Source organism: Gossypium hirsutum, chromosome D07 (genome assembly GCF_007990345.1).
Source record: "Gossypium hirsutum isolate 1008001.06 chromosome D07, Gossypium_hirsutum_v2.1, whole genome shotgun sequence".
Lineage (NCBI taxonomy): Eukaryota > Viridiplantae > Streptophyta > Magnoliopsida > Malvales > Malvaceae > Gossypium > Gossypium hirsutum.
The window spans coordinates 11160558-11172366 of record NC_053443.1 but is presented as its reverse complement, the minus strand read 5'-3'; the positions used below and the strand labels follow the sequence as shown (position 1 = coordinate 11172366).

General features: G+C 34.3%; 1 protein-coding gene across 1 annotated transcript; it reads right to left on the bottom strand.

The window, feature by feature from the left end:
* Positions 1 to 1389, bottom strand: LOC121219386 (uncharacterized). The gene is made up of 5 exons (XM_041097457.1): positions 971 to 1389; positions 699 to 754; positions 506 to 611; positions 343 to 416; positions 1 to 251 (listed from the first exon to the last, which is right to left on the bottom strand). Exons 1-5 carry the CDS (start codon positions 1130 to 1132, stop codon positions 170 to 172), a joined length of 480 nt encoding a protein of 159 aa, XP_040953391.1. The 5' UTR covers positions 1133 to 1389; the 3' UTR covers positions 1 to 169.
* Between the last annotated feature and the right edge of the window lie 10420 nt (positions 1390 to 11809).

Genomic DNA, 11809 nt, shown 5'->3' with positions numbered 1-11809 from the left:
TTTAGAAACGAAGAAACATTGTTATATATGAAAAGATGTTATGTTATGAAAGAACATTTATAGTAGCACCAATCTCACTATTAAGGGAAACTTGAAAAAAAATTACAAGACCAGCACTACTAGTGTTTTGCACTCTTAGTATACTTCTGTTTGACTTGGAAATTTTTGTCTATTCCTCCTCCCCCTCGTCGATTCGCTCGTAGTTATCAGCCCAAAGCAAAAACCTTCCATCCCAATATATCATCACATCCCTGCATGCACCCACCATTTTCATTCAACCAAATAATAATATATTTTCTAATAATTATTTGCATTCAATATTCTAAAGGGAATTAAACTTACGTATGAAGAAGTACTGGTCCTTCAACCGCATAAAATCGTTGCCAAGGTGTCCTCATAATATGACCACCCAAAATCTGAAAAATACTAAGTGCACCACTTAACATACCATGTATATATATATTATATGTATTTGTATTTGTATGTGTATGTTTAAAGAACTTACAAATTTCTGGCCAAGGAGTTCATTACAATTTTTGCAATGGACATTCACTACGGGCAAATTATTGACAAACCTACGAGTAATTATGTGATCCTCCCGCAGATTAACACTACATTATCAACGAATGATTAAATTGCATTATTATTACACAATGAAAATGTGATTAAATTATTACAGAATGAGAGAGATATCTTACGGTGTGTTACAGATAACTCCATCCACCTCCTGTCCATCAATCTCCACGCCTCGTACCTGTTGATTCAAAGCATGTTATTGGTTTGCACCTCAGTTTTGAAGTTAAAAAGATAACTTTAAAATGGAACCTTGAACCAACTCTAATCTTGCATCACCTAATGCTTACATTGCCCTTGAACTGAAATTCCAGATTTCCAGCAGTAGAACAAGAATCAAATATATATATATATATATATATAGAGAGAGAGAGAGAGAGAGAGTTGATAGACATACACGTGGAGCGGGGTTGTAGCGAGGGACATTGAAGACGGCGGTCTGGCAATTCCAGCATAAGTAGACACGATGTCTATGATCCAATCGAAAGCTAACGGTGGTTGGAGGCCTCGGCGTCATCGAAAATGGAAAGCTAACGGTGTTTGGAGGGTTCGCCGCCATTGGAAATGGAAAGCTGCTAAGTGCCCCAAGAAAAGGCCACAAAGGTTTCTTGATTGCAGGAGCCTTACCACTTACTGATTTTCTTTCTGCAAATGGATTGAAGCTTTAGTTCTTGGAAGGATGCATGACTTTTGGGGGGGCTTTCTTTTATATATTATAATTAATGAACAACATGATGAAACCAAGATGGCTTCTCTTCTGATTCGTTACCCTTGTAACTGTTTTTTCTTTTGGCTGGTAAATTTCGGTTAGGGACGGCTTAGGTTAAAATATAACATAGATCACTGTATTCTTTATAATTTGAAATTTAGTTTTTATACTTTTATTTTTAAAAATTTAATACCTAGGAATTTGGTGAGCAAAGATCTACGGTAGAAACAGCTTTGTTGATGCAGTGTGAGCAAAGATGAGTGAGTGAGTGTTGGTTTCTCATTTCCTAGAGCAATGTGGGCTTCTTTGTTCTCTTAGGGAAATTGCGGGATTAGATGGTAAAAAAGTTAGCACCCATATCCCTAAAGTTGTGTTGGCATAGTGGCAAAATTAGCCCCTACCATTTACTCATTTTTTCACTTTGGTCCTCAATCTTCAATGGCACTGATGTGATGGCCTGTGTGGTAGTCATTTGTACTTTATCACTGATATGAATCATTTTTTTTAAAAAAATTATTAACTTTTTTTTAAAATTTATTGATTTTTTTTTGAATTTGTATCAACTACATGTGGACTACCGCATGAGTTTAAAATTCTAATCGAAATATGAAACAAAATATTTTTTTATTAAAGTATGATGAGGTGGCACTTTAAAATTTCCAAGATTCATGAAAATTTCCAAGGCTCCTTTAATGTTGATTTATATTTTTATTCATGGAAATTTTTAAAAATATTACAGATGTTTTAGAGACAAACAACAAATTTATTTCACTCTCAACAATTCTTTCCTTTCTCTGCAAATTTTCAAATATTTCGGTGATAGAAGAAGGTAAGGTTTGTTCGTTGATCATTGTAGAGGTACTACTATCGCGATCATTTTGTTGTTATATCTTGGGAGACAGACGACTAATGTTTCTCCAAGTACCATAGGAGTGATCGAATCTGTCTTAAGGAAACTGTGAAAACATGCCTCAACATCTAGTAAAACTCAATTCCCTTATTCGATTTCTGGTTTTTTCAAGATCTTGTTTATTTAATTGTTTTTTAGATATGGTGTTTTTACATAAATATAAATATTTGTTTATATTATTTGTTCAGATCTTGTATTTAATATAAATATTTATATTTATATTTGTTCGCTAACATGTTTTGTCCTATAATAATTCATTTTCATTTAGATGGTATTTTAATAATATGATCATTTAAAGTACAATTTGAGTTTAATTTGGGATAAGAATTGAACAATTCAAACTCGCTTGACTATCTCATAAAAAAATTGAGCTTAGTTCTTGTACTAACTTCATACTCAATATAGTTTGTCTTTGAGTTCAAGACTTTGGTGAATTATTTAAGTCTAGTGTTACGGTACTCAAATTTAGTCACAGTAGTAACTCAAGTTGCTTGAGATCAAGTTCAACTCAATAATGATTGAATAACTTAATCAAACTTAAATAACTTGTGAGCATATGTATTTTGTTCAAGAATGTGCCCATATAATATTAATAATAAATAAATGGGATAAAGTAACATTTAGTAATTGAATTTGGTAACTTTTTTCACCTTGGCCCCTAAGGTATTTTTGTTCAACTTGAATTTTTATTAAGGTAAGATGATATGGCACTTTAAAATTGTAGCACTTCATCGTTTAAATTTTTTTATAAGTTTTAATTGGGAAAATTTTGCTTGCAAAATTAAACATTAACAGTTTATTATAATTAAACATTAAAAAAAATTTAAGTCTAAAATCTGAAGCCTCAGCGATTTGCTTCAAAGACCATAATTATTTCATTATTTTATATATATTTATTATATATTATACTTCACTTTTACAAAAATGCTAACATTTTATCTTTGATTCAATAAAAGCTTTCTTTTATTGAGCCAATTATTATTGTTAAATTCATCGTGTAAATTGCTTTAACAAAAACCAAAATTTTAAAATTTTGTGTTAGACATCTTTAGGTTTATAAGTTTAGCTTAATTCAACTCTAAATTTATATATTGAATGTTTTTAATTAGTTAACTTAATTTGATTCACTGTGTTTTCACTTCATACTGTAAGATGTTGTTTATTGTTAGATTTCACTTACCATCATTTTCTTCCGGTAAAGTTTTTACTTATTTTCTTATGTTGCTTTCCGCAATGCTAATGTTGGAGTTCGAAACATATATTCTGTCCTTCAAATTTTCTCGTATATCAAGATTTTTCTTCATCTTTTTATAATAATTATGATTATACTTTTACATATATTTTCTGGTAAATTACCTGGGGAAAGGGTATTGGGTCATCTTTCTTGCATAATACAATAGCTTTGTAGAACAACCAAAGTAATCAACTTTGCAGGTAACTAATTATAATCCATTAATAGTTTTAATGTAGAAAGATAAAGCAAAGGCAGCAACAAAATAAACACATAATTGATTAATACACCATTAATATTACTGCAAATAATAAAAACTCAAAAAACAATCATATTTCGGCATGCGTAAGCATTCCCAATGACCGACAAAGTTGTAATCATGCTCTTCACACTCAAGGATTAGATTTTGGCAGGGCTTTCTGCACTTCTCATATCCACGTGCCAATTAATCTTTTGGACGAAAGCGAGAAGATGTGAATGATCCTTGTATTTGTATTTACTATCCAACTTGATAAATGGATATTTTTCGAGAATATATTCGGGATGCATTACATGACCGTAAACTTCACAATGATAAAACTAAAGCTTTGGGTCTTTTCTTTCTTCATATATGTCACACCAATGATTGCAATTTCCATAAACAAGTTTCAAAGGATGTTGGTCACACTTATTCTAAGCAGTTTTTGGTAATGTTACACACCTCACATCCAAAGCAAAATCGCTATCTTTGCATCTGTAGAAGACATTTATGTCACTACCACAAGCACTGCAATTGCTCACGTTTTCTACATCATAGAAGAGGAAATGTGGTTCCTTTTCTTGATATGTAAAACTATGAGGAAGTGCAGCACATTGAAGGTAGAGAACGAAAGAGTCGGAATTATAGGAGAAACCATTGAAGTCTTGGAAAAACCGATAACATTTAAAAATACCATATGTGAGAATGTTGAACTTTGGCCTACAATGCAACATCAGACCAGCATGAAAGCAGCATGGAAGCTAAACTAGTGCAGTAGCAACATTTTGTTCATTTTTAACTTGTTTTAGTTGTTTTGTAATTTGACTTTGAGTTAGTAGGATTAGTTGCTGACTTTATATGATTTCCAATGTGATGTAATAGCTGATATGTTAGCTTCTTTTGTGTGTAGTTTAAGTTAAATTTTAGTCAAGTATTAGTGGGAGCAGTTACACATTAGGTGGTTGCCTTGTATCACATATATGTTCATCATCTCAATGAAATATACAAGTGATTTTCAGTCATCTCTTGTTCAAATTCTCTTTGTATTTGTTATTTGTTTCAATTCTCCTTGGTTTACATGTTCAAACACCAACAAATGGTAATCAGAGCCTGTCATCTTTGAGGGCCTCTGTTGTTGGTAGTTTTCTTTCTAAAGAAACCTTGAAGAGAAAGAAACTGAAGCTGTTGTTTTTGTTACTGCAATATGAGTTTTACACCACCACCACCTCCTATCTTTGCTGTTGAGAACTACTACATTTGGGTAGTAAAGATGAAAACTTACCTGCAAGCACATGACTTTTGGAATGTGGTTGAGAATGACACAGAACTAGCTCCATTAAAGGTCAATCCCACTATTGCACAAATCAGACAACATAGTGAAGAGTGTGCCAAGAAGCACAAAGCAACGGCATGCTTGCAAAATGGTGTGTTTGATGCGATCTTCACTCGAATAATGGCTTTTGACACTCCAAAGCAAGCTTGGAAGAAGCTGAAGGAAGAGTTTTTGGGGTCAGATAAGACAAGGCAGCTGTAGCTAATCAACCTCAGAAGGAACTTTGAAAATTTGAATATGAGAGAGTCTGAAACAATTAAGCAGTACTCTGATAGGATAATGGCCACAGTCAAGAACATTAGGCTCCCTAGAGATGATTTCAGTAAGAGCAAAGTTGTTGAGAAGGTCATCACAACTCTCCCTAAAAATTTTGAGTAAAAAATCTCCTCATTTGAGGACTCGAGAGACTTATCAACCATTTCATTGTCTAAGTTGATAAACTCTTTATATACACTAGAGAAAAGAAGGGCCAATAGGCTAGAGGAGCATCCTGAAAGAGCTTTCCAAACAAAAGCTAAAGAAAGCTCAAGTTCGAGCTACAAAAGGAAGAAACCATGGCTTGACAAAAAGGAGAAACCAAAGAAGGATGCGGAAAAGAAAAAAGGTTCCCACTATGCATTCACTGCAAAAAGTCTACACATTTAGAGAGGTACTGCTGGTACAGACTTGATATTCAGTGCAGGAGTTGCAAACAGTTTGGTCATATTGAAAAGGTTTGCAATAACAAAAGAAAGGCACAAACTCAGTAGCAAAATCAAGCTCAAGCTGCTGAGGGCTTTCAAGCTCATGAGGAGCATGTTTTCACTACATCCTGTTATGCAACCTCAACTAAAGTTAGAAGGAACTAGTTAGTAAATCATGGTTGCACTCACCATATGTCATCTGATGAAGATTTGTTCAAGGATCTTGATAGAAGCTTTGCTTCCAAAGTCAGGATTGGAAATGGAAACCTCATTGAGGCCAGAGGCAGAGGAAATGTAGTGATCAGACACACTCAGGTAACAAAGTAATTTCAGATGTTCTTTTTGTACCTGAAATAAACCAAAATTTGCTTAGTGTTGGCCAGCTATTTGAGAAGGGTTATTCACTTGTTTTCAAAAATAACTTTTGTGTTATTGAGGACTCATTTGGTCAAGAACTAGTTACAGTGACTATGACTAATAAGTGCTTTATGCTCAATGTGAATCAGCTGGAAAAGAAAGCCTATACTAGTCTTACTGATAAAGCTAGTTTATGGCACAAAAAGCTAGGTCATGTTAATTATAAATCACTTGGTTCGTTGCACAAATTGAACTTTGTTGAGGACATGTCCAAGGTTGAAGTCAAAGACAGTGTTTGTGAAATTTGCTAGCTTGGGAAGCAAGTGAGATTGCCTTTTCCAATTAACAAGGCATGGAGAACTCAAGACAAGCTTAAATTGGTCCTTACTAACATTTGTGGACCAATGAAGACTTCTTCTTTGAATGACAACGAGTACTTTGTATTGTTCATAGATGATTTAACTAGGTTCTGCTGGGTCTATTTTCTAAAACAAAAGATTGAAGTGTTTGAAGCATTCAGCAAGTTTAAAGCCCTGGTTAAAAATCAATCAGGCTACAAGATTAAGGCCTTAAGATCAAGAAATGGAACTGAATATCTATCAGAGAAGTTTCAGAAGCTGCGTGAGTAGGCTGGAATTCATCATCAGCTGGCAACCATCTATACTCCTCAGTAAAATGGAGTTTGTGAAAGAAAGAATCGAACAATGCTTGATATGGCTAGATGTTTATTGTTTGAGAGCAAGTTGCCAAGTAAATTTTGGGCTGAGGCTGTAAACACCTCAGTGTATCTGCTCAACAGATTGCCATCTAATGCTGTCAAAGAAAAGACTCCTTTTGAAGATTGGTTATGACTTAAGCCAACAGTTTCACACCTAAAAGTGTTTGGTTGTGTCTGCTACACTCTTATTCCAGCTGGAAAGAGAACCAAATTGGAGAAAATATCTGTGTCAAGGATCTTTGTTGGTTACAGTAGCACAAAGAAAGGCTATAGGATCTTTGATCCCTCTACAAAGAAGATCATAGTGTGTAGGGATGTGAAATTTGATGAGGAAAATGTTTGAAATTGGAATGGTACAGATGCAAGCTTAAGTGGGGAAGTTTAGAAAGACAACAATCTGCAACCTGCTGAAGAAGAGTCAATTGATGATGATTTTAGTGATGCACTTGTGATAGGCACAAGAAGCATCACTGACATCTATCAAAGATGTAATGTTGCAATACTTGAGCCTACAAATTTTGATGAAGCTGCTAGAGAAAAGTGTTGGAAAAAGGCCATGGAAGCTGAAATGAAGATGATACACAAGAATGACACTTGGGAATTGGTTGACAGACTAAACCAGAAGAGGGTTATTAGTGTGAAGTGGGTGTTTAGAGTCAAATACAATGTTGCTGGCTCTCTAAACAAACACAAGGCAATACTTGTGGTGAAGGGATACAACCAACAGTATGGGATCAACTTCATTAAGACCTTTGCTCCTATTGCTAGGTTAGACACAATAAGGCTCTTGTTTGCCTTAGCGGCTCAAAAGGGTTGGAGAGTGCATCAGTTGGATGTCAAGTCTACTTTTTTGAATGGCTTCCTCAAGGAAGAAATTTTCATTGAACAACCAGAAGGGTTCAAGGTTCCTGATAAAGAGGACAAAATCTACAAGCTGAAAAAGGCATCGTATGGTCTGAAACAGGCACCAAGGGCCTGGTATGACAGGGTTGATACGTACATGTCTAAGCTTGGGTTTGAGAAAAGTGTTAGTGAGCCTGCACTTTATGTGAAGAAATCAAAGAATGAAACTCTGCTGATTGTGTCACTTTATGTGGATGACTTGTTAGTAACTAGAAGCAAGGGGGGCTGATTGATGAGTTCAAAATAAAAATACAGGATTTTTTTTAAAATGACTGACTTGGGAGAAATGACTTATTTTCTTAGCATTGAAGTAATTCATACTGACCAAGCTATTTTCATAAGTCAGCAAACCTTTTCTTTGAAGATTCTAAACAAATTTTGCATGTTAAACTGCAAAATTGTTAGCACACCTGTGGCTTAAGGTGAAAACTGACTAGTAATGGCAATCATGAAAGAGTTTATGATAAGGAATATAGAAGCCTAATAGGTTGTTTGCTCTACTTGACAGCTACAAGGCCTGATATCATGTTTGATGTTAGTCTTCTATAAAGAGTCATGCATTTTTGTGATGTTGTTCACTTTAAAGTAGCTAAAAGAGTTCTCAGATATATAAAAAAGACTTTGAATTATGGAGTGAAGTCTGAGAAGGCAAAAGAGCTCAAGTTGATCGGGTATTCTAATAGTGATTGGGCAGGATCCATTGATGACATGAAGAGTACTTCTGGTTACGTCTTCACTCTTGGCTCAAGGGTCTTTTGTTGGAGTTCAAAGAAGCAATAAACCATTGCTCAATCAACAGCAGAAGTAGAGTGCATTGCAACTGCTGCAACTGTTAATTAAGCCATTTGGCTTAGAAAGCTTTTATGTGGTTTGAATGAAGATCAAGTTGAAGCTACTGAAATTAGAGTTGACAATCAATCAGTTGTTACCATAGCTAAAAATATAATTTTTCATGGAAAAACCAAGCATTTTAAGGTTAAATTTCATTTTGTTCGAGAGGCTAAACAATCAAAAGAAATGAATTTGATTCATTGCAGCTCAGAAAATTAGTTTGCTGATATTCTAACTAAGTCTCTCAGTGCTACAAGGTTTGATACTTTATGGAGAAGCATTGGTGTTTGTTGCATACAGTCCAAGGAGGAGTGTTGAACTTTGGCCTGCAATGCAACATCAGACCAGCATGAAAGCAGCATAGAAGCTAAACTAGTGCAGCAGCAACATTTTGTTCATTTTTAACTTGTTTTAGTTGTTTTGTAATTTGACTGAGTTAGTAGAATTAGTTGCTGACTTTATATGATTTCCAATGTGATGTAATAACTGATATGTTAGCTTCTTTTGTGTGTAATTTAAGCTAAGTTTTAGTCAAGTATTAGTGGGAGCAGTTACACACATATATGTTCATCATTTTAATGAAATATACAAGTGATTTTTAGTCATCTTCTTGTTCAAATTCTCTTTGCATTTGTTCTTTGTTTCAATTCTCGTTAGTTTACATGTGCAAACACCAACAAAGAAGCATGAAGTGCAATGGGAGGAAACATACCCGAGTCTTCTTTGGCAGTTTAACACAAGCTTTGTGGAGAAAGAAATCACAACATGAAGAATAGTAAAATGAAGAAAATATAGGCAGCATACACCCATTACAATGCTTATTACTATTGATATCATCATTGAATGTCAAGCTGTGCAGATCATGACTAGAATGTATTATCTTTGCAACTACAACATTGTTCCCAACTTTGGTTTCTCGAAGAAAATGAATGATTAAATTCTCAGATTCATCGAGTTCCTTAAATTCATCTAAATTCTTAAACTCAGTTACACTGTACAAAATGTTGCTCAGTCAAGAAGTGGCACACTTTACATGGATGATGAAATTGTAAGCCGATCGAGAACAACAATAACTCTTATGTTCTATATTTACCTTCTTCTAACAGATTTTGCAGTCCCATTTTCTAGAATCGTCACAGTGAATGGTGAGGAAAAGTTGCTGGAAATGGGAAGGCGGTGTAGATTAATTCTAATAAAGCAAGGCCATGAAATACAGTCCATATGAATTAGAATGTTGCATGTAGAACAAATATAAGAAACATTTTCACTATGGGTCCCACATGCATCACAAGTGAATGAATCCAATCTCATTATCTAAGTAAATGAGTGTTCATGATTTTTTTTTATTCCTTACCCTTGTCGTGCATTAATTAATTAAAGTAATAAATTACAAATCTTAAATATATTAAATCACATGTAAGTTACTAGAAACTAGTATTAATAAAAGAATGAAAAGAATAAAGAGAGATACATTTATGTCGTTTTAATCTTTTATTTTGTCTATTTTCTCTTTTATAATGATAATTTACAAGCATATGTATTTGATTTAAACCAAGCATGTGACCAATGGTAATGTGGAGTAAATAAACATATACTCTTTCCTTCAAAGTACATGGTATTTTAAGATTTTTTTTCATCTTTTTATAATTATTTTATAGTTGTTGGTAAAGAATGAGAAGAAAATTCGGAAGAAATGAAGCATGTTGACTTTCCATAAGATTACTCATGAAGCTTGTGATTATTTGTTAAAGCCTGTTCAAATTGAAGAGCTAAACAAGATATGGCAACATGTAGTCAGGATAAAGAGATCCGATAGGAAAGATCGACATAACAACGATAGCCACGATGTTGAAAATGGCCAACCATGCTGCTGTTATGTTTTTGTTAAAGTGCATGCTACTATGATGATTTTGTTGAGTGCATACTGCAGCAATTGTGCATGTTACAACAACATATTTTCTATTTTTGCTACAATGTAATTTAGTTTAGTTGAAAATGAACTTAGTTGTTGATGTTTTGATGGGATGATTGAGCTGATAAGTCAGCTTATTCATGTGTACAAACAATGTTTTAGTAGTCTCAATGTTGATTAGTGAGATTAGTTGAATATTTGGTGATGTATTTTGATTATAAATGTATTGTTTTCATATTGAATAAGCAAGCATATCAGTTGTGTAAAGTAGATTGCTTCTTTGCTGCATGTTTGTGAGCAAGTAAATTGTTCTATACTTATTCCTCCTTTGTTCTCTGTCTTGTTCTCTTCTTTTGTTGCTATCAAAACCCCAACAAATAGTGTCAGAGCCCAAGTCTTTGAGGGCTTGTTTTTGTTTCTACTTCTTGTTAACAAAGACAATAAGCTGTTAAAGCCTATCATCTTTGCGGGCTACTTGTGAAGGCTGCTTGTAAAAAAGATAGCAACAGCTCACCCCTTTGAAACTCCCAAACAAACTTGGAATAAGTTGAATGAGGAGTTGATGGAGTATGTGCATGAAGACACTCCACAGTATAAGAGAGTATGTGCAAGAAGAAACAAGACTGTAAAGAAAAAAGGAATAAGGCAAGATGTGTTTGAAGGAAAATTGCCAACCAAGGCTGTGAAGGGAGGAGAATACTCCATTTAATGAACAAATCTTTGGCGCAAAAGACTTGGATAGTCAAGTGTGTGAGTCAGATTTGGTTGATAATGAGGCTAAGGTTGAAAATGAATTGCTTGAGCAGAGTCAGCTTGAAACAAAGCATTTAAGGACTGTCAAGCTCAAAAAACTTGATGAATGATTGGTATTTGCAGCATGGAGGCCAAGGAGGAGTGTTGAAAATGGCCAACCATGCTGCTGTAATGTTTTTGTTAAAGTGCATGCTACTATGATGATTTTGTTGAGTGCATATAGCTTGTATGCATACTACGGCAATTGTGCATGTTGCAGCAACATTTTCTGTTTTAGTTGCAATGTAATTTAGTTTAGTTGAAAATGAACTTAATTGTTGATGTTTTGATGGGATGATTGAGCTGATAAGTCAGCTTATTCATGGGTACAAGCAATGTTTTAATAGTCCCAATGTTGATTAGTGGGATTAGTTGAATATTTGGTGATGTATTTTGATTATAAATGTATTGTTTTCATATTGAATAAGGAAGCATATCGGTTGTGTAAAGCAAATTGCTTCATTGCTGCACGTTTGTGAGCAAGTAAATTATTTTTTGTTTCTTCCTCATTTGTTCTCTGCCTTGTTCTCTTCTTTTGCTACTGTCAAAACCCCAACACACGACAAGCTTCGTGCCGATAGCAGCGAGGTCAAAAGAGATGGGAAGTGTTGGTAACAAT